Source organism: Lissotriton vulgaris, chromosome 7 (assembly GCF_964263255.1).
Source record: "Lissotriton vulgaris chromosome 7, aLisVul1.2, whole genome shotgun sequence".
Lineage (NCBI taxonomy): Eukaryota > Metazoa > Chordata > Amphibia > Caudata > Salamandridae > Lissotriton > Lissotriton vulgaris.
The window spans coordinates 519,495,577-519,519,835 of record NC_141695.1 but is presented as its reverse complement, the minus strand read 5'-3'; the positions used below and the strand labels follow the sequence as shown (position 1 = coordinate 519,519,835).

General features: G+C 43.7%; 1 protein-coding gene across 2 annotated transcripts in view; it reads right to left on the bottom strand.

Moving 5' to 3' along the window:
• The window catches only part of TBCD (tubulin folding cofactor D), a 2,218,561-nt gene that overhangs the window by 2,158,176 nt on the left and 36,126 nt on the right, over positions 1-24,259 (bottom strand). For both annotated transcript variants that reach the window (XM_086930600.1, XM_086930601.1), the window contains exon 2: positions 19,693-19,896. In XM_086930600.1, the coding sequence (XP_086786726.1) occupies positions 19,693-19,885 (193 nt within the window). In that variant the 5' untranslated portion in view covers positions 19,886-19,896. The remainder of the gene's footprint in view (positions 1-19,692; positions 19,897-24,259) is intronic.

Genomic DNA, 24,259 nt, shown 5'->3' with positions numbered 1-24,259 from the left:
TACCATTTTTAATTGGAAGGTCTTGCAATTACACTGGTTTTCACAGGGGTTCTTTGAGCACATACACACTTTATTAATAGTGGACATATTGGCTACGTTCACTATTTCTTCACTACACTATTATTGTTTGGAAAAAGGGACACTTTTTTTTCTTTTTTCACACATAACAAAGAGAGAGCGGCCGATGATGAGAAGTGGGTAAACTGGCAATCATCAGCCAGTAACCCCCTCGGGTGCAGCTACCAGGAGGTACTCTCTCTCTGTTCACTATATTTTGTATTAGTGAAATCTGACCTGTTGTGACGCTTTTAAAGCAAGAAAATGCACCGTGACCAATAATAGTATTGTTAATAAACACACTAAGGGGATTAAGAGAAAAACTGCTATCAAATCCTGAAATTGTGTCAATTAATATAGGTTTAATTAAGGTGAGACCTTCTTTTGTCATTATTTGTCTGAGTGGGGGGGCGGCCTTACCGAATTCCCCCTGTAACTCCTATAAATAGATGGGATACTCAGTCAAACGTGACAGATATCCTGTCCATTGAATTACAAGTGCCATAGGATATAAAGCACTTGTGATACAGTAGGCGAGATATCGGTCACGTTTGTGATGGATATCCCATTAGCCAAGATCTAAATTTGGCCCATGGTATGCTTAAGAAGACCAAGAGGATAAATGCAAATAAACTCATACAATTTTTTAGCCCCTCTGCCCACCGAAATCTCTGAACCAATTAATTATTCTGCAACCACTGAGTCAAAGGGTGTATAGCAATTGCAAACAATAATAAAGTGGAGAGCAGGCATCCCAGTCAAATACTTGTCTCAATCATCAAACTATGTGTGAACCAGCGTCGGCCCCTACCCCGTTGAAACGGCATCGCAACGTAGGAAACCCGGCCTCAGAACTCGACCCTACAGCGTCCCTGGCAACCCGAGCTCCACCCCTCTGTCCTCCCTTACAGGAACCAATGGGAACAAGCGGACGACCGAAAACACCCTCCCCCGACCCCGGAAGTCCCTCCCTCCACCTGAAGCCAGAACCAGGATAAGCAGATCCCAGAGACAGAAGAGCGTTCGATCAGGCGGACTCGTGGCAGGAGACAGCGAGCGGAGAACCCGAGAAGGCGAACAGAGGAGAAGAGGAAGACGGAGAATTTGAGTGGAAGACCGGAGGCGAAGAAGAAGACGTCTGGACCAAGGACTGGTGGAGTCCCCAGGAGGTGGCTGGAGAGCGGCCGCAACTCGCGGAAGAGTTGCGGCGGGCCATGTGAGTACCCTGTCTCCTTACTTCATTGGATGGCGTGTGTATAGTTGTTAATAAGAAACACCCCACTTTGGAGTCGCACTGTCACTGTATATAGATATTGTATAGCAGAACTATTTCACACGGGCACTGTTGTATAAAGATCCCCACACATACCCTTTACCCCTACACCCTCTGTCCCCCCCCTCTTCGTATCCCAGCTCCTCCCCATACCTCCCCTCACACTCACTTTAACCTCCCGCACCCCCTGGTGTTGGTAGAAAGACTGGGTCAGTCCAAATCTCGAGGACTAACTGCCCCTTATCTTCTCTCATTTATATATACCTCCGAGGACACCCTCCAGACCGGCCAAGACCAAGATCCGTCATCGAGACGGCCAACGCGGCAAAGCCCAACCGGAGCAGCCCTCCATCCGTCAGCCCGACAAGATAACTCCCAGCGACCCTTCCTCGTCTGCACTATCCTTTGGTTTCAGCGCTATTTTACGAACTACCTTTGTCAATCAATAAACAAAGCTAAACCATAGCACACTACATCCGGCCTCCACGCCTGTTATTCCGGTCCGCCCTAACCCCACGATCACACTATGTCAAAGCACTATGTTCCGAGGAACTCTAGCCTTGTGTTGCAATCATAATAGATGGATGCAAGCCCAGTAGTGGGGCCCAAGGACTATTCTGGACAACAATTTCAAGAGATATAGCCAGCTAACAAAATTAAAAGCCTTCTCAAAGTCAACCAGCAGGAGCGATAAGGGTCTTGTAGACGTGCAGCGAGTGGCAATTTATTATGAACATTCTTAAGATTATGTCGGATAGGATTGCCAGACATAAAATCATTTTGGTTACTCAGAACCAGGGAGTACATAAGCATCCAATTTTTTAACAGTTTGGAAAGGATTTTTGTTTCTATATTTATCAGGGAGATTCGCCAATACAATGAACATTGGTCAGCCTGTTTTCTGGGTTTGAGCAACACTGTGATTAAGGCTACATTAAGACACAGAAGAGGATTCCATCCTTCGCTGCCTGGTGGAGCATATTGGTTAAATGTGGTGTTAGTATAGAAGAGAACTAGCAAAAGAGCTCTGCTGTAATCCCATTATTGCTTATCTCACTGACCTGGCCCCCACCATCTCCTGCTCTTCCTCTAAAATCTTCATATCTAGCCACCCCCTATTCTCTTGGGGCAAGAGGGGAAGAAGTTTGAAGATAAATCTGAACACCAGCTCTCCTTGAACACAGGCCTATTTTTTCCTGTTTCAATGTGTACAAAAGGTTTCCTATCACCCAGTTTCCTGAATTATTAAGAACCTTCACGACTTGCCCCGAGGAGCCATCTCTCCTAATCAGCCAACAAGGAAGTTTCTTTGCCCCGGTACCCTGATCATAAATCTGAATTTGCGTTGTGTACCAAAAATTATTAGCCTTGTTTGTCAGGCATTGTATTAAAGATAATTATGCATCTTTCATGTCCTGTAGGATCATCTAGTCCTTAGATCACTTATGCTTGGGCTAAAGATCTAATATCTGGGCCACAAGGAGGAATGCTGTCCGGGTTTGTCATTCATTATATGACAAATGTAACCCATTGCTTGGCTACAAACGCCTGGTTTGAAAGCATTCCCATAATGTAATCAGGGATTCAATTAAGCCTTCTTTACCTAAGATGTAACTACCACACTCATCTGCTATGTGTTTGGAGGACTCTTCCTGCATAAGCCACCAACCACTGAATCTCCAGATGCCTCAAACTAGAGTGTCCGAACACAAGTAAGAAGCATAGGTAAGTGGTCAGGAATACCCCTCAGGCTGAGATCAATTTCTAAGATAAGGTAGACATCTGCACAAAGAAATAGTCCATGGTAAAGAAGAATTTGTGCAAGAAGTGATTCGAGGGATAGAGAGCTTACCAGGCATCTCCCAGACCGACAGAAGTGGCAAATCCAAAAAGCGGAGTATGGCCCATTCAGTTGGCAGCTTGCAATGGATGCCTGCCCATTACACAGTCCACAACTCCATTAAAGTCAACCCCGATCAAAAGGTTCCACTGTGACTTTAAAACAGACTTCTCATAATTAAGAGAGAAGAGACACTGGTGTATCCACTCTTAGAGATGTCTGAAAGGGAAGCCACACTAAGTAATTCCACCCAATTATATCAATATTTGTATTTGTGACATGCCCTAAGCACTTACGAAGAGAGATTTGAGACGCTCCCCAAATAGAACCACCCATCGTTAATTTTAACGATGGACAAGTTAAGAAATATGGTATCTCTACGGGAAGGCTCTAGAAGTCCCTTGTAACTCACATGCCTGATCTGCTGGAACTCAGCACCCGGTATCCCTAGAAGACGATGAGTGGGTTGAGGCAAGGATGGCACCTGGGCAATTAGTAATCTCAATACTATTTCAGTTTAAATATTTCCATCAATTCTACTACTCCCCAGTTCATCTATGGCAGATTGGTCATGCCAATGGTCATGCCAATGGTCTGACTACCTCCGATAGAACTCCTAGCCAGGCACCTTTCATAACACTGTTTGTGAATGCGAGGTTATTAGTGCGTATTGACAGGCTGTCAGCAAAGCCCTGGGCAGAGCAGTGGGGGTCATCTGGAATGAGACCCTAAAATAGTCCTGTTTGGCATCAGAGACACCATGGGGTAGGGGCGGGGGAGGGTCGTGCACCACTCGAGGCCGAATAACGATGGGCTATTTGGTTGCAAAGAGGGACATAGCCCTCTGTAATGACCGACTTTTTCAGCCCTCTTTGGAGGGAGAATGATGGAAGATGACTCCAGCCTATTACCCTTTTAGTACAGGGATTAGAACTATAAACAGGACCTATTCATAAGGCACAGCAGTGCATTTTCGTACCCTTTTCCTTAGATTAGGGTTTATAAACTTAAGTTAGGGGATGGATTCATTAGTATTAGTGATGATCCATCCTTTTGCAAGAGTGTTAGTATACCTTCTATGGAGTTATGCTTATTTCGGGCCTTGTAGGCCTCAAACGGGAGAAACTCCATCTTACTTTTTGCCCGGCAGCTTGAGAGGCTTTTTAGGTCAAGTGTAATGTTTTAGTTTCGAAGTGTTGTTCGCTTGGAGAGAACTGGCTCAGGCTGGCCCTTATCGAAAGACTGTATTTTTCTCCACTCCGAAGACACAACTTCAGGCTGGCCGGCTAGGAACGTGTCCTTGGTACAGGGAGGTACAAGAATTTGGTGGGCGGCAGGTTACTGGCCGTAACTTTCCATGAAAGGACAAGCTTCCATATTAGCGAAAGTGTTAGGCAGTGAGTCAGTTAGTCCGTAGGCGGCAGCTAGCCGTTAGCATCTATGCCATTAATTATTTCCGGGCAGACAGTCGCCATTTTGAAGTCCAAGAAAGATCCTGAAACTGAGACTCTCTGAGAAAAAAAAACTGAAGGAGAAGGAGAGGTAGTACAGAGCGATCAGAGACAGAGAGAGACAGCAGCTAATAACGAGGGAGGTTCCAGTGACTTGCAGGGAAGCAGAGGAGATCGAGCATAGCGGTGCAGACGTGTACCCGTGACTGCTAAGGTGTGATTCCGAGACGAGCCAAGACACAGACGAGAAGGGAACCTAGATGACTGCCGAACCCCGACTTCACGTTAACCAGGTGACCTCCGCCCTTTCCCTTACCAAGTGCACATTCTAACCTTTTACTATTCTTTGCAGAATATATGCTACCATATAGTATTGTGTTTATAATTGTTGTAATAAAAATACCCCAGTTCTTAGTGAACCGACCTGTGCCTTGTATTCTTGTTCAATCAGGGTAACCTGTTCTTCTAGTCAGACATTGTTTGCATGAACGGATGCGAATCCCGATCAGGTAAGAAGTGACTGAGTAAGGAGGGAGAGAGGGAACGTTTGATGCCAAGAGCAGAAGGTACATATTTTAATTTGGAAAGCCATACTAAATTCTATTATCGTAGTTTTATTCTGAGTAGGCAATGAGAGATTCCTTCCATATGTGTTCATAGGAAAGTGATCGTCGTGGGTACGCGGCGTTAATGAGAGCACCGGGGGGATACGGTGTCTAGATCCGCCGGATTGCGGATCGTGTTGTAAATGAATGAGAGCACCGGGAGGATACGGTGTATAGGTCTGCCAGATTGTAGACCGGATGAGAGAGAGAGAGCACTGGGACTGCAGGCCCGTGTGTAGACACGCCGGATTGCGTGTCGAGTGAGCACTGAGAGCGATCAGTGTGTAATGGTACATAATCAGACCTGCCCTAGGGTAGATTAGTCTGGGTCTAAGTGGCCGCGAGACTAGTTGGTATGAATAGGATATTGTAGAAAAACCTATGCATGTTTATTGCTATTTTCCCCATCCTTAGGTACGAAATGTACATACATACATATATATATATATACCCATTGTTAATACGTTCTAAGGAGGGAGGTGAGTACGTTCGGACTGGGTTAGAGGGGCTCCTAGGAGCTGATCCCATCTGGTCCGAAAATCTGGTCGTTACACCCTCCCACCGACGTGATGCTCAAGCCCCTACTATCACCAAGTGGACCAGTGGCATGAACCAGTGTGCTGTGCTAGAGAAGCTGGAATATAAAGCCTGTGGGTTGAAAAAGAACTTCATGGAAAACCTGGATTCATGTCAATGAAGCCTTGGGTTAATGTCAGACCATGTGTTTGAACTGGTACCTCTGAGAGACAGGAGTGCAGGTCAGCAGGAAATTCAGTTCACTGTACTGGTACTTGGGGAAGTAATGACACCTGTTTCTGTAATGTTTTATTTCAATGTAAAATCAATAAACAGAGTTATATAAAAAAAAGAAGGGCTAAAGTATCTAGAGGTGCAGTATAGATCTTGAGACGGATAAAATCCAGCAACCGTTATACAGCACCCGTAGGTTGACTAGGAAAAGGTGATTTTTTTTCTGAACAACTAGGCAACCACAACCTACCCCCAAACCTCTCAAGAAGCCTGTTTGCAGGACATCATCAAATCCCTGTTTTACCAGAAATGCTCAGTGGTAGGTCAGTTAGTGAGTTTCCTGCACTAGGGGTATCACAGGCTACAGCAGTTTAGCTGCCTACAATACAACTTCTTATAATTATATAGGTAACTAACATTTCAGTATAAGGCTTTTAGTAGTGACACCTCTGTGGCCAATCTGCCAGCCCCATAGTAGAGACACATGAATTTTGAACATTTTTTTTCTTTTTTTTTTTCTTTTTATTATAAATTAAAAAAATATCGATAACAACACAGGACATTTGCCATTCGAGTGATATAGATCATGGATGTAGAAATTGATTAATATACCAAGGTGACATGAACATAGTGCACAGTCAACAGTTTGCTGCCTAATACAAGTATTACCGTATTCATCACCTTCTTTGCCAACCCTTAATCCTCCAAACCACTATCCGCTTCTGCATTGTGAACATTTTAACTAAATGTCTCAAATAGAACAAGAAAGCCCCATGACCCCTCCACCCTCTACTTCTGAAATGTTTCTGTGTCATCCACTCTTTTCTAAGAAAGCTTGGATTGGGTCCTCTCAAGCAGGGTGCAGAGACTGTGTGAATCGGCTCTCGACCCATGTTGTACACATTTCTGGCTTGTCACTATTGTTTGTTTTTTTAAACATATTTTATTGTCATTTTCAAACAATATACAAGGAGTTTGATTTGGCTGATAGCCATATAATCCACTGTTACATTGATAAACAATATGGTCCTATAAAGAGAAATGGGGTAACATTATGCAGTCATAGTTCCAAAGTCTAACAGTATTTCATGTGATTTTGAGAGACAGACTTTTCGCTTATCGAACTCCAAACTTGTGTCCCCCATCCCGCTCCTCTCATCAGCAGAATGTGTAGACTCGGGAGAGCGCGCCTACCTTCTAAGCGGTCGCACCTCCACATCTAGGCCCTACATCCGCTCGTTCAGCCCCACCCACTATCAGCCAGATTGCAAAGGCACATCAGGGTGATCAGGGCCTTCAGAGGCGTCGTCGTCAGGGTTGTAAATGTAAATGTATAGGCATTTATATAGCGCACTACTTACCCGTAGGGTGCCAAGGCGCTTCGACCGCTGCGAAACCCTTCCTGGCTTCCCTGAGAGATGGTCCCTTAATGGGTATCTCCAGGGTGAGACCAGGCATCCCCGGCGGTCTGGTGGGGCCGTTAGTGAAGATGAGGCAAGCTAATGCCCAGAGTTGCCGAGTGTGATCGCTGATCAGAGTGGGCACCGAGGCGAGAGAATTATCGAGTCCGCTGACCCTGGTCCAGAAACCTGCCGCGCCGGGAATCGAACCCTGGTCCCGGGCCGTCCTCTGCTCTCAGGTCTGCCGCCTCTAACCAGTGAGCCACACTACTTCCTCAAACAGTCCACCAGAGCTTCCCAAGCCTAGACCTTGTCCAGAGCCACGACCCCTCTTTACTTTCCGTATGAGTACTTCTCCCTCATAACCCGCCCAAGTCAGTAAGGTCTCTGTCCAGACGGGCACCTGGGGGCTAGAAGATGCTTTCCATTTCATAATGATGGCACATTTTGCCAATATCAGCGCTAGGTCAATAAATCTAGTAGTGACTCAAAGTTTAGCTGGGCGGGGGAAACCCCTAGTAAACAGACCAGTGGGGTGCATGGGAGGGTCCTATCAGTCACATCAGTAATACATGCTAATACTCCATCCCGAACCTTGTGCAGGTTCGTGCAGGCCCAGACCATATGTATCATCTCAGCTCCCAACTCCCCACATCTAGGTCATCTCGATTCCCAAACTCCAAAATTTCGCATTTCGGCATGGATTAGCAAATTTAGCGGCACAAAAATGGAAATTTTGCGGCACAAATATGGAAATTTAGCTGCAATTTTGTGGCATTTTATTTGGCCATTTTTCCTACAACAAACACAGATATCTTAGCTTTAGTTATTTAACAGCTTGAAGCTATGTATATTTGGTTTATTTATTATGTAGACACTTGGTTTCTCTCAAAAAGCAAAAAAATGGCCGGCAGCAGTCCAGGGCAACAAAACAGCGTTACAGGTATCCTGCGTTGCGCGGGGCAATGCAGCGCTTTATAGAGCGGTGTCAGCGCCTCCCCAATGCAGCAGCTGTGCCCAAAACCTTCAACCATTCTGTATCTTGTTTGCAGGTGTGTGACACACTTATGTGATAAATGTAATAAGATATGTACTGTCTGCATGGCTTCTTCTTGTTAGAACGTGGTGCTTTCAAATGCAGAATACACAAGAGTTTGAGTCTCCTTTTGTTACTAATTTCATATTTCCCCCTGTCACACCGTGTGCTTTGGTTGCCTGCCCAGTCTCTCCAAACTCTGATTTCTAGTGGAAGTGGATTTTGTCGCAGAATGCAATTACCTACAATTTGTGCAGCTTAGGTGTAATCTTTAACTAATTTTACAAGTGGAATTCGATTTTAGAATTTGCTGTCAGGTACTACATTTTCTAGAAGCAACAAACACTTAAAGGTTGAGAAACGTCATGATCTGCCATAGTAGGAAAGCACTCTAAGAATAATGTATTGGTTATTTAAATAAGCAAACAATATTCTCTGACGTAAACAGCATGTCAGCTGCTACATGGTAATCTTAAAAGAATGCAAATGCGTGAGGGGTCACCCTTTTGTAGTCGCAGCAAACTATTTTTCTTATTCCCGGTCGACGGTTTAAAACAAAATAATACTATGTTTTGAGATTCAAAACACAATTCAAATCTTAAATGGGACAATTGGCATTAGCGTCTCGTGAATCTGGCCGTTATATACTGTTTGAGGATTTAAATCTATGGTCTCCAAACACATTATCCACTTCAATCTATAAATACATGTCAATCAAAATCCTAAATGGCTTAACCTTTGACTTTAACATCTGTTATCTAAACGGCCTTTGAGCAGATGTGATTAGAGCCGTATTGACCACATGTTTCAGACAATGTACAAGGAAACACTGCTAGCAAATAACACATTATGGTCCCGGAAAGATTAAGTCAGACCAGGTCCAAGGCGGCCAAGGGGCCAATTCCCCTATTACAGACCCCCCAGGATATAGCGGCATGGATTAGCTTTTGTAAAAATACCGCGATTTCTACAAAAGTGCCGATTTCGCGGGCACTTTAGTAAAAATCGCAGCATTTTTACAAAAGTGCCGATTTTGCACCAGACCGCGAAATCCTGGAGGGTCTGTTTAAGGTATGCCAGCTTGCCACTATTGTTGGAGCTACTACTACACACTCTAGCTCCGCAAGGGTCTCACTTTCTTGATAAGAGAATGGGCGCTTCAGCCCTTCAAATCAGTCAGAGGGCCCTCTGCTCCACTCAGTAGAGCCCCAAGTAGTCATCCTATTCACCAAGGGGGACAAGAAATCAATCAATCATATCATTTGTAAAGCGCACTACTCACCCGTGAGGGTCTCACGGCGCTGGGGTGGGGAATGCGGTTACTGCTCGAAAAGCCAGGTCTTGAGGAGTTTTCTGAAGGTCAGCAGGTCTTGGGTCTGCCGTAGGTGGATGGGGAGGGTATTCCAGGTCTTGGCGGCGAGGTGGGAGAACGTTCTACCGCCGGAGGTCGCTCTTCGGAAGCTGGGGACTGTGGCGAGGGCGAGGTCGGCCGAGCTGAGCTGGCGGGTGAGGGTATAGAAGCTGAGTCGTCTGTTGAGGTACGTTGGTCCGGTGCTGTGGAGTGCCTGGTGTGCGAGGGTGAGGAGCTTGAAGGTTATCCTCTTGTTGACCGGGAGCCAGTGCAGGTCTCTCAGGTGGGGTGTGATGTGGCTGCAGTGAGTGATGTCGAGGATCAGGCGTGCAGAGGCGTTCTGGATGCATTGGAGCCGTAGATAGTCATGGAGGTGGGGAGGTTCGAGGGGACCAAATCTCTGGGCTTCTGGTCCTGCTTCCACTATTTAGCTAGACCTAGGCAAGGCCTCCCTATCCTGCCAATGTCTCCAAATATGTAGTGATGAAAACTTTTTCCTAGACTTTTGTTGGTCAGAGTAGCCAACTCACATAACTCCAGCAACTTAGCTCGGAGTGTCTAACCAGTTGGTTTGCAGTGCCATCTTAAGACACCAGGGTTTCAGTTGATGCAGGCCCCGTGCCCGCTTCATTTTGGCCCATGGATTCACCCTTCCATCACTGCTAGGGGAAACATGCAAGCCACTGAATTTGATGCTCAGACTCACAGGACATGCATTCTTGGTAATCAACGTGTTGCTCTCAACCAGCCCGCCATTCAGCACTGAGCCCCAGGCCTCCCTCCAATGAACAGTATACCATGGCCCCACAAGCACTGATGTTGGATCGCAAAAGCTCAGTGATTCATTTCACACCAAAGATGGTGGGCAACAGGCCACTGTTCAACATAATTAAGAAGGAAGTGATTGTGCCAGGGCAGAGTTTGTTTAGATATCCTCCATCTTGGCCGCTTAAGCCACAACTAAAAATGACCCTACAGGAGGCAAGTGCTAGTAATGATGATAGAACTTGTTGGACGGTAATTAACTTATCAACATGGAGTACAGATGAGGCTCCTAAGAACGAGCTTGCAATATTACAGAAAGAATGGATCAAGAATTTTGACAGTATCTATTCTGTACCTGCCACAATAAATACACAGGAGCAGGGGCAAACTGAAAACGAGAATGTAATCCCTTTTCAAACTGCCCCCGTTGCTCCTTTTTCCCTGGAGGAAGTTAGCAACGCGATCCAAGCAAGTAAAAGCAGTAAAGCGCCAGAATTAGACACAATCCCAGTTGACTTGTGGAGACGCTTGTTGACCCTTGTATGAGGGCTAGTTATACTGCAGGGTTTTTGTCATCATGGAATCATGTAATCAGTCACAGTACCTATCTACAAAAAAGGAGATCGCCTAAACCCAGCGTGTTATAGGCCAATCTCCTTGATTGACTCCCTAGCAAAAATAGCGGGATGTATAATCTTGGAGAGATTACAGCATTGGGCAGAATTGCACGGTAAATTGTCAGACCTGCAATACGGCATCCGTCTTGGCATTGGTATGATAGAACAGAGTCTCAATTTAAATCTGTTAATTAGGAAATATGCCAAGATTAAAAAGGGGAAGATTTACCTAGCCTTTGTCAATCTTTCATCAGCTTTTGACTGCATAATACACGCTAAGCTTTGATCAAAACTGAAATACATGGGGGTGGAGATGCCGATTATTAGCTTCCTTAAAGACTTATATTTGGAGTATAGAGCCATGGTTAGATTCAGCGCCAGAGGAGAATGCACTGAAGCTTTCGGTGTAGAGAGAGGGGTAAGAGAGGGGTGAGACAGGGGTGTGTCATGGCCCCTTTCCTGTTTTCATTATATATAAACAGTGTGGGGAGGAGCTTGTGGCAGCCTCAAAAGACCTCCCACAAATAGGTACGTGCCCTGTCCTGGCCCTCCTCTACGCTGATGACGCAGTTCTCATGGCTCACACGCCATTGGCCTTACAGTCACTGCTCACCAACGTTGTCGAATATATGAAGGAACTGGGTCTCCAAGTCAACCAATCAAAAACATTTATCATGAAGTGCGGGAAGAATAACATGAAATGTAGAGACATAATAATAAACGGAACAAAGATTGGCTTGACCAACACTTTCTCTTACCTTGGGAGTCTTATTCGACAAGGATGGTGTATGGAACAAGGGTATCGACAACAGAAAGACACTTTTAGCAAGGCCTATCGGGCTTTGTGAGACGATTGAGTTCCAACCTACCGGAGATGATGATGAAGATATACAAAGCGAAGTGCCTTAGCATAGCACTTTATGGGGCGGGCATACGGGGACACAAGAAATGTGCAGAGGTACAATTAATAGAAAATGAACTTTTTAGATACCTTCTTGCAACCCCGAAAAGTACTTCAGTATACGTATCCCATACTGAATTTAGTGCCCCTTTTCTTATAAACATAATTAAGTTAGAACCTATTCGGCTGTGGCATAAAATCTGGACCTCAGAATACAAAGGCCTCACTTGAGCAATACTGGGTGATTGTCTTAAATCAAATTCATATTCACGCATTGCATGGTTGGCGTGCGTCCAGCGTTTTTTTGTGACTTGGCCCATCCTGAATACTTTGAGAAACGAGAACTATTAGTTACTGTCAGTAGAAAAAGGGAAGTTCTGACACATTTGGAAAGTTATTGAACTCCTTATACCCAGTGTTTTAAAAAAGCAATTAATATTAACTACTTTTAATATGCAGCCTTATCTTAAAACTGTTCTAAATGCACGGCATAGGTTTGTTCTTACACATTTATGACTGGACATATTCCATCGATTATGTAGTTTCCGTACTATGAATGACTAGTCCACAAAACTGATAAACTGTACCTGTAATGCCCGGAGTCCCAGAACACTATTCACGTGGTTATTTTTTGTGAATTTTATACCCAATATAGGAAACAATGTTGCCCTGCATATTTGTTTTTGCAATCATTGCCAACATTAGAGATTAGTTGTGGAATGTCATAATTTTTTATGGGCTGTTTTTAATGCTAGGAAGAATGTCATTAGTTACTACCTAGAATACGGCATAACGAGTATATAATCGAGGGGCACAGGTTGTACGAGCCATGGGAGTAAGACAAATTGGAAACGAACACAAAAAATATCTTACTACTGTATTTTAATAACTGTAGGAATATATTTAAAGAAACGTTCAATGAAAAATCTGGCAGCTATCTGTTTTAATAATCTGAGCTCATGTTTACATTGTTTTTTAATGTATATAATTGTATTTTATCAGATGTAAAAAAATGAAATTGATGTAGGCTTTCGCTTTGTACAACAGCTTTTATGGATGTTTTTTATGACTCTGAATAAAGCTATATATGACCACATTTTAGATTTTAGTGAAAGATCCTGGACTGGGGTTGCATGAATTTTAAATCCCCAATGAAATGCAATAATCTAAAGTAAGTAAAGACCCTTCACAATGGATGGAGCATTTTGAACTGAATACAGGAGAGAATTTCTAACTCTGTGCTACTGATGTCAACAAGAGTCTCAGCCGGTGCTAACTGTTATGGCGGTTTTAGTGATCTAAACAACTGCAACTGAGGGCACTGCATGTCAGGAACCATCACTTAATCCAGGTCATGTGACCAAATTTGCACATGCAAAAACCAATCACAGCCTGTCCTGACTTGTCCAAAGCAGTTCCTTAAAAAGTGAAGAATCAGCCAAACTTCACACACTGTGTCCCAGGAGCACGATTGAGAACACATGACCTGATGCACGCTGGCAAAATGGATTTGAAACCAACCACCTCCCCCCCCCCCCCCCCCCCTTAGTTATTCCTGCCTCTTCCCCCTTTGCTGGGCTACAAACAGATACTTCTCACAAAGGGCAGAAGAACTATATACGAAATGACCATGTTTTGTGAGGTGTACCCCAATATGTTTGCACTATCTGTTTCTGCAGGATGTAGAACTCTTTGCACTTGGGTAAAAGGCTGCCTCAAACTAGATTTCAGTGTTAGGTGTGGGTGAACACTAGGATTACCATACCAATCTCTCCACACACACCCCTAGCTCTCAGAGCCCAGGTTTAGTGAGATTGAAGACTTACCTCATTTGGAAAAAGCTGAATGTGGGTAGGGTTGGCCTGGGAACTTTTACCCCATTTTAGGGTTTGAACAAGGATCCTTTAAACCCACAAGCTAGTGCCAGGCATAAATGTAGCACCTCCAATCACCACTTCAGAACATTTCCTGGACCTGTCGAAGATCAGAGGAAGAATGAGTGTGCTGTTTGCAACCGGACAGGACTCCTGAAGTACTGAACAGACTCCCTCTTTTACCCAGGGCAAAGAAGAGGACTCCAAGTGTCATAATGCTGAACTCCTGTTCAGGCGACAAGGATACAACAAGCTACCAGAAAGGCCTTTTCATGGAAGTGCCCAGTTAACCAGTGGCGACTGGACCCTGCTGTTGTCCTCTGCTATACACCCTGTGAGCCTCTAAATACTTCTCCTGAGGTCTTGAGGGACATTAGAAGTGTACTACTGTGGCAAATTGAGAAATAAAAGACTAAGTCAAAAGGTACAGTCTTTATCCAGGATGAACCTGCCTGGTATACCTGACCAGCACGCCATCGCAGTCAGCCTCAAACTGCACCTAGGTCCTGGTCTACTGTAATCATTGACTATCATTGGTGCCTTTCATACTTTTCTACTTAAAACTAACATTTCATATCTCCTGTTCCCCTTATTGGACTGTCATTATTGTGTCATGTTGTTTAACATTGTTCTATTTTTATCATTTATTTTGGGATATTTATTGTTTTGCATTTTGACTATATTATTGTTTTGGTACTGCAAATTACTTTACACATTGCCTTGCATTAAGCCTGTCAGCTTTGTGCCATAGCTACCCGGGCATTAAGCTCAAGGGCTGTGATTATTCCTTGATAAACCAAATAATAATCCAATTTCTTACAAACTGCATGCCACGCTTCATATGCTCACTCAATGCTCTACTCCTTTACATACATCATCTCAACTGTCTCTAACACAGAGAAACACACTCAACTAAATGTGCGCAAGTAAATCTCATTCTCACAATCAACACATCATTAGCTTCCATTCATCATAACCCAAATAAATAGACATGAAACACTTGAAAACTCGTGTCAGTCTAAGCACATTTAGCAATCACACAAGAAGCACACAGCAGATCTCATACAATGAATAACCTGAATACCAACTCCCTGACTAACTCAAACAGCCACACACATCATTGAGATCTCGATTCCTCAGGGCTCATACATACAGCAGCAAGTCGAAAGGTCGAACCACTTGGAGTGCATCGCCATCATTCACTGAGCATTATTGCCCCCACATCCTTTGAACGTCTTGCCTTCATATTCCCACAAACTGCTAGTCAAACTCTCTCACTACACCTCATATATTGAGGATCAGCCCATCTTTGAAAGTTGAACTAACATCTTCCTCGATTACTTCAACCTCCCAGGCGATTCACCTGTGAAGACTAGGAAGAAGTTTCCTTGTTCTTATCACAGCTATCGACATCACACAGTTAATCTAAAATACCTACAACAGGGAAATACCCTGGAGGATCTTGTCTGCATCTTTACGATGAGACACCGCCACAGCAGCTTGCGTGGACAGATCAAGTAACAGTTACCAATGCCCTCAGTTGCAACAAGCCACAATGCACAACAAAAAAACAACAAAGAGCGCACAATTATCTTTAAACATGTTCCCCAAGTTAGCATTCAGAACAATCTTGCAGCCATCTGGACCACTTCAAAATCCATCTCTAATGTTGAAACCCCCCTCAGGCCCTCAATCACACAGTCCAAAGAACATCAGATACTTACACCACACTGAAACTTCGATAATCAACAGCCAGAATATTCACCCATGGGACATCTTGGAACACATCAAAAGCAAAATCAACATTTGAACTCAGAAAAAGAAGTGTAGACACATGAAGTGGACTATGATCTTGCCATCCCAAAACAACTCTGGAAACTCATTATAATTGCTTACTACCAAAATACCATCAGCAAGGCCTCCAACAAGGGCAATCATCATTTCAAAGTCACAAAGCAGTGTATAACTCGGCAGCCTAGCTGTCAATCCTACACTCAAAAGAAAAGTGCTATGTCATCAACACATTCATCCAAAACCAGTTTGACAAAATCGGAGATCACACCGATAGCATCTTGACTCTATTCGCAGCAATCAACCTTTCAACATTGATCTCTTTCAACGCCTTTATACAGTCTCTGAGAAATATCTTACCAAATAGCTCCACCACAAAACTGAGGGTAAAGCAGAACTATCAGTCCACTTCAGCCGAAGGTGCACCAACAAACCGGCAACTATTAGAATCGTGAACAATAATCTGCAAGTCACAGAAGATAGTAACACCTACCATCTCATCTTACTTGACCTCTGTGCAGCATTCAACACTGTTAACCATCTAACATTACTGACATCCTCACACACAGAATAGACATCCAATACAGAATCCTACAATAAGATCAGATAGTTCAGATCAAAAGGCCATCCCAAGACCATGCGTGTTCCGGGAGACCCCATCTACATGCTAGTTTTGTTCAACCTTAAGATGGAATTACGGGAGCAGAAACAGATGTCAACATTCACTAACGATAATATCAAACCACAAAATCATATGTCTGACATCGTGCAACAAAAGCATGGCTATCCGGTACCTAACTCAAAAACTAACCAAGACTAAATTCACCCTCATCACTAATAGTAGCAAACAGTACTTTACACACTTAGACTTGGTTTCCATATAGAAAGTAGACTTACATTTTTAAATTCACATTGTTCACAAAACTAGGATCACCTGGCATCAACTCTCCCTGCCACATAGAGGGAAACAAAAATATTTTGGAATCCCCCTATTGAAATGCAGTACTAGCACTTTACCATCTCTATGTCGGCGCTGTCCTGCACCGCAGTAAGACCCCCTCCGTCTTCTATAAAATATTTAGGGGTGAAACAATTTACTATGCAAAAAAAAAATATATATATATATATATATCGAAAAGACAACACACCAAACAGAGTAACAGGATCTTCAGGCTAGAAAACAAAGAAACGCAGGAAGAATGAAACTAGATATATGATGTTCTGCTGTGTCCGAAAGGCATGAAATGGCATTCCATTGAAGTTGGCCAAGCACAAATCTCATCTACTGCACAAAAGAGTTTAAGACACTGCGTTAATGGGTAGCTTCATTCATAATTCCTTGCCTCCTTCTCCTTTCGTGCAACCTCCCCAACCTATTGGAGTGCTAGAGACACTCTAGTGGTCTGACACCCTGTGATGACCTTTGACTACCATTATTTTAATTGACTTTGGTGTGTTATTTTATCGTAACCTTCCTAACTACATACGCCTGGAGGACAACTATGTGGCCTTTCGTAAATTCTTGAAAACTTCTCTGTTTCCATGATTCCCGACTATTGCACGGTGATGTTTCTGCCTCTAGCGCTGGGAGGCCTTATTGGTAGCCATACGCTCTAGAAATCTCATATTATTTGCTGCTTGTTTATTCATGAGTATTATTCATGCATTTAACTGTTGCGTTTACCAAGTGTGTTATTATTGCTTGATGTCCTGCATATGCCTTGTTTCTCTTAAAGTTTTCTTTCTTATAATCTTGCAGACTTTCAATGGAAGCGGTCATGGAGTAGGATAGGCTTGCCAAGAAGAAAACATGGGGATGTGCATTTAAAAGCATGAGAAAGAGAGGTGTGGAATGTACTTTTTGGTCTCGAAGTGCAGTGTTATGAGCATTGGTGCGCAAATGTGCACGGTGTTGTACATTGAGAGATGAAGTATGTGATGGTATAAGCAGTGGTGCACAAATATGCACTGTGTTGTACTTTGAGAGATAAAGTATGTGATGTTATAAGCAGTGGTGCACAAATGCGCACTGTGTTGTACACTGGGAAGAATGATTAAGTTCTTACCATTGGCTTTGACATGGCCTCATGTCATCCTGAATCCTGACTCTGCCTGGCTTGAGCCTTTTCTGTGCACACAGACACACTTGCAAGTTGTTTGGGTTAATCATGTTCAAGGATTGTTTTGTGAGAGATTGTTTAATGTACCCTGGAAGGCTTTTGTGAGCTTCGTCAAGATAAAGGCTGGAAAAAGTGAGAAATCCTTCTTGCCGTGGAATGCTTGCCTGGAAGCTGGCCAGTTCCAGTAAGATTCCTTGGTGCAGAGTGGAAGACTCTCGAACCTTCTAGTGTGTGTTTTGAGACTATAAAGGGTTGTTGACAGCCAAGGTTGGGACCTCACTTACAGAGTAGACATACTGCTGTAAGACAAACGGAACCAGAGTCCCAGTCGAGAGTCCAAGCCCAGCTGTGAACGGGCCCCCCCAGTTAGAATTAGCAAAGATGTCGAGTGAACGATTGGGTAAGGTGACTGGTTTTGGACTAGTGCCATTATGATATATTTATTACCACTTGAAGGACGTCCAGTGTATTTGCTTAAGTCTTCTCTCAGGTGGCAGGTACCTGCTACGGGATCCTAAGGATGATTAGGAAAATTCTCCCTCTGTTGCCTTTTATTGCAAGGAAACTGCTGGTACAAGCATTAATACTTTCTAGACTTGATTACGCCAATGTGCTAAACTTAGGCTCCCCTTGTTCAACCATTAAAATACTACAAACTGTACAAAACTGCGCAGCAAGTCTTCTTATGCGGGTCCCTAATCGGGTTTCCGCAAGACCACATATCGCCTGTCTCCACTGGCACTGGCTTCCAGTGGCGGAATGGATTCAGCTCAAGACACTGTGCATCGTCCATAGAACTCTCTCAGCTACGGGCCCACCGATCCTTCGATCTATCATATCTCCCTACCGTCCTAAGAGATCTCTGCGCTCCGAAAATAAACATATAGCAGTAGTCCCCAGGATACACAGATCGCAGAGCGGTGGACGCATGTTCGCATATACCGCAGCAAAGTGCTGCAACCACCATCCTAACTACATACGCCTGGAGGACAACTATGTGACCTTTCGTAAATTCCTTAAAACTTCTCTGTTTCCATGATTCCAGACTATTGCACGGTGATGTTTCTGCCTCTAGCGCTGGGAGGCCTTATTGGTAGCCATGCGCTCTAGAAATGCATAATTATTCATTCATTCATCTCATATTATTTGCTGCTTGTTTATTCATAAGTATTATTCATGCATTTAACTGTTGCGTTTACCAAGTGTGTTATTATTGCTTGCATATTTATTTATTTATTTAATTTATTTATTTATTTGGCATACTTATATAGCGCTAATCTGTCACCCAAAGGGCATATGAAAATATAGATCTCTATGTCATTTTGAATGCTACTCATTGACATCTGGGAAAGCCTTTCTGTTAGAGAGCATTGCATTAATAAACCCCCAAGCCTTATTCTAAAAAGAGAGTCTTTGCATTTTGTAAAGTGAAAGCCTTTTCTAGGTATTGTTGTGTTTTACCTTTTGCTTCGCCGTGTTGGAGCCACCGTGTGGGAGATTCTGTATTATCTGAAAGGCGGAGCAAGACACCTATTTTCTCAGAATGCTCCCTTTACCTAGTCCATGCCCTACCCTTGCTACATCTATGCCACCTCCTGCTTATGCGCTCCACTGCTCTATAGTTAGGCTTGCACTCTATAAATTCACATTCATATATGTTTCACACAGAGCCAAACAAACCACCAGAAGGTAAAGGTGTTAATTGTTATTAACTTAGACCAGATCAATACCAATGACAGTTGAAAGCTCTTTAATTCTGGCCAAATTCAATTTTTCACAATCGTCAAAGTGTTATTAAAATGTTGCACTTTGAATACAACCAGCCAGCCTCTACAGAAAGAAACCAACGTCTCTGTCTTACCAATGAACTTTTCAATAACCATCTCCCGGGGTACCAGGTCGGCATACACTTCTCCGAGGTTGCAGATCAAAGCTTTAGCTTCCTTGCTCTCAGCAAAGGTTTCAAGAATGTTTCCTTGGGCAATTACATCAGGCTCATTGCCAGCCCCATCCTCCTGCTCGGAGCTGTCGCAAGGCATTTCTTCTAGAGCCATCTACTCTTTTCCTGATAACAAGAATATTCAAAGACAAGAAAAAAAGAAGAGTTTTAGAAGGTGAACTGTTGAGAAAGAAGCAGGTAAAAAAGGACCTCCTCATTCTCCTCTGCAAACAATTGTATCATTGAGGTTGCAAATAGCAGCACGTTTCTTAAATTAGGTTCAGGCATGTCACAAAAATTAGACAACTCTACTGAATGAGTACACACTGTGAACATGTTGTTGGGTTTTCTGTAATGTTTTATTTAATTAATGTTTGTAGAGTTCCATGAAAGTTCCTGTAGAGAGTATCAACAGGACTTCGGGTCAGCTGTTGTCCTGATGTTCTACCTCTTACTTATGCTTAGCTGTTCATTCATAAACCCTTTTTTATAGAGCTTTTCATTTCAGACCTGTATTGGGATCACTGTTACCCATTCTCAGCAGACAATTATGAAAGTAACATATTTCAGATAAGTCTTTATTCTGTAAAAAAACAACATCACGAAATAAAATGGACGAAATGTTGAAACTTTTCTAACACTCACTCTGGGTTTAATCCATTGTTATTTTGCTCGCCACGTCACCCCAGTTTGGACCCAGTCATATGCATATCAGTCATGACCCTGCTCCCCATGAAAATGGCCAGGCCAGGTCTTCCCTGGACTGGAAGCAAGCATCCTGGGACCGGTTTTGGGGTATCATCCCTAATCAGTTAGGCAAGCTTGAATGCAGTGTGCAGCGAGCAAGGGACCCATGTCTGGGCATACCCTTAGCCACTTAGAGTACTCTCTGAAACTTTCTGCATGGATCTAAGGTGAGTCTGCCTTAGAACTGTGGGTGTCAGGGACTCAGTAAAGGAGCTTTTTCATGCGAGTTAAGCCTCTGCCACGTGACATGTCAAAGTCACAAACTTTGGGACAGTGTTTTTAATGGTTTTGACAATTTGAGAACTACTTGAAAGCCTCATGTAAAAATTACACTGAAGAACAAGCCATGAACTGTTTTCTCACTAACGAGCAATGATTTGGAAAACACGTTTCTAACATGCGCAAAAGACAGGATCCACATCTACAAATGCCTCAAGGAGAGATTAAACTTCTAATGCAACATCAACTATGAATAGTACACACCCAGAATAGCGTGTTAGATCCCTACGGAGTTAATGGATGACTATATTACATGCTTGTAGCAGTTAGAGACTTGTGAGTTCCACCTTCATTAATGACCAGGCTGAGAATAATAATTAACAGACACTGCTCCCCATCACTCAACAATAAACTTTTGAAGACATTTTTAACCATTCCGGAAATGTTCAGGTTTGCTAGGAGATTGCTTCATATATTAAAGAATGTGGGGATACATATTCCCTGGAAACTACACAACAAACGTGTCTTGCCTAGAGATAAGGGTACTAGGACCCTGGGACAAGGGGCAGGGGACACCGGACACCACATCCAGTGAGGGGACAAGGGGACAAGGAGATTCTGCTGCTGGACCTCGGGGCAAGAGGTCACGATCTATGCACGATGCAGATATAGAAATAAAGGCATACCTGATGATCACCACAGTGTCCTGTGTGGTTTCCTGGGTCGTGCGACACAACATCTGGAGACGAAGGTTTGACGGACTGAACGCTGTGCCCATCGGAAGGTTATCGCGATTTTAAACCAGAAGCCCACCCTGGATCACATTGTGCAAAAAAGAATGGAAAAAGTGCCCCCAGACGAAGAGCAACGACGAGGGAGCCCACCCAATAGAGTCAGGTGAAGAGGAGGAAGAAGAAAAGACAGAACGCTTGTACCTCATGTCAGACGTCACCACTGAATCAGCCGATGAAAGTGAAGAGAGAGAAAGAATATGCCTTGTGGACAAAAACAAGATAAAAAAGACAGAGTCTGTAACGATAGGTGTGAGGCCACACAAAGCAAAGTTCGTTCTGGACAGTGGCGCAACATGTAATATCATGTGTGTCTCTGAATACGAGAAAATGAAAATAAAGCCAACACTGAGGCCATCGCGAGTGGAAGTATTCACATGGGGGTCCAAGAAACCAGTAACAAACATGGGAACATTTATGGAAGAACTGACATATAAGGACCAAAAGACAAAGGAAGAAAATACATGTGCTAAAAGGTGACATCCCAGCACCATGCCTATTGAGCAACATCACGGCTCAGATGATGGGTCTCCTAGAAATGACCTACAGCATGTCTGGAAAAAAAAGCATCCTGAAAGAATACCCCAAGCTACTGCAAGGACTAGGAAATCTAAAGGGGCGCCAAATAACGTTGCATATTGACGAGACAGTAAGGCCAATAGCGCAACATTTCTAATTTCTAATTTCTAATTTCTAGGTTTGGTAAAGCGCATCATAGAAGAGTACCAATACACCTGCAGCCACAGGTAGAAAAGGAGCTGGAAGCACTACTGAAACAGGACATAATAGAGCCAGCAGAAGGACCTACACCCTGGGTGTCACCCATTGTGGCCTTCCCAAAGAAAGACACATCAAAAAATAAAGAATATGTGTTGACATGAGGATACCCAATAAAGCCATCGAACGTGAGAGGCATCCGGGACCACATCTCTATGACATGATTAGCTGCCTCACAGGCACAAGGCATTTTTCTAAATTGTATTTGTGTAAAGGATACCACCAACTAGAACTAGATCCTCAATCTCGATATATCACAACGTTCTCCACCCACGTAGGTCTCTTCAGAGACAAACGTCTGAGTTTTGGAATCTCATCAGCCGGGGAAATATTCCAAGAAACAATACGGCAAATAATAAGGCCAGTAAAGAACAGCTTAAATTATAGCGATGACATTCTAGTGTTCGGAAAATCAGATGAGGAGCACGACAAGGCTCTGAGGGAAGTATGCTCTCAACTAGAGCAGGCAGGTCTGACGCTGAACGAGAACAAATGTGAGCTAAAGCGTGACGAACTGGTATTCTTTGGCCACATTTACTTAAAAAAAGGAATGCGACCGGATCGCAGCAAAGTAAAAACACTGGAAAAGGCAAAGAAACCAAAGGATGTAGCAGAAGTAAGGTCGTTTCTTGGTCTTGCCAGTTACTGCGCAAGATATATTCAAGACTTTGCAACTGTAAGCGCACCTCTAAGAGAACTAACAAAACAAGGGCAAATATTCACATGGACCGAGGAATGTAGCAAAGCATTAGAAGAAATAAGACATGCCGTGACGGCAGTGGATCACCTAGCGTATTTTGACCCAAGACTGTGCACCGAACTAACGGTGGATGCAAATCCAGTGGGACTAGGGGCAATACTGGCTCAACATCAACCAGGAAGAGACTCCCCAAGACACATAGTGGCATATGGAAGTAAGAGTCTGTCGGATGTGGAAAAAGGATATTCCCAGCCAGAAAAAGAAAGCTTGGCAGTAGTGTGGGCATGCGAACACTACCACATGTTTGTCTACGGAAAACCATTTACGATCATCACAGACCATCAAGCACTCATAACAATATATGGCAATCCAAATGCAAAAATACCACCGAGGATAGAGAGGTGGGGGATCAGACTCATGGACCATAACTTTAAAATAATCCACAAGCCAGGAAAGGAGCACAATCCAGCCGACTATGTGTCAAGACACCCCCTGCCACAAGCATCACAAGCGACAACGATGGCAGAGGAATACTTGAATTTTGCACTGAAGCTAAGCACACCAGCAACCATAACAATGGAAGAACTGGAACAAGAAACAAAGCAAGACCCCACCATGCAGGCAACAATGAAAATAACGAAAGAACAAAGATGGAGAAACATAAACAGCAACAGCAGCGTGGAAAATGGGGTAGAAAGAGAAGAACTGCTGGCATTCAAAAAGATAAGCGAGGAGCTGTCCGAAAGTGGCAATGGAATAGTGATGAGAGGCACCAGAATAGTAATGCCCCGAACGCTGAGAAAAAGGACACTAGAACTCGCACATGAGTCACATCGCAGAATTATAGCAACAAAAAAAATGTTGCGAGAAAAGGTATGGTTTCCAGGATTAGATAACATGGTTGAAGAAGTTGTGATGCACTGTCACATATGCCAAATAACAGGGCCCTCATCAAAGCCGGAACCACTGCAAATGTCACAACTCCCAACGCCGGTGTGGACGGAGCTGGCGGCCGACTTCTATGGCCCTCTGGAAACAGGAAACTACCTGCTGGTGATAATCAACGAGTTCTCCAGATTCCCCATAGCGAGACCAGTGGCGTCAACATCGGCAAACACAACACTGCCCGTCCTCGATTACATCTTTGCAGCATGGGGCTCGCCACAGACATTGAAAACAGACAATGGCCCGCCATTCTCTGGTGAGGAATTCAAAAGGTTTATGGCATATCTCGGGATTCATCATAGAAGAATAA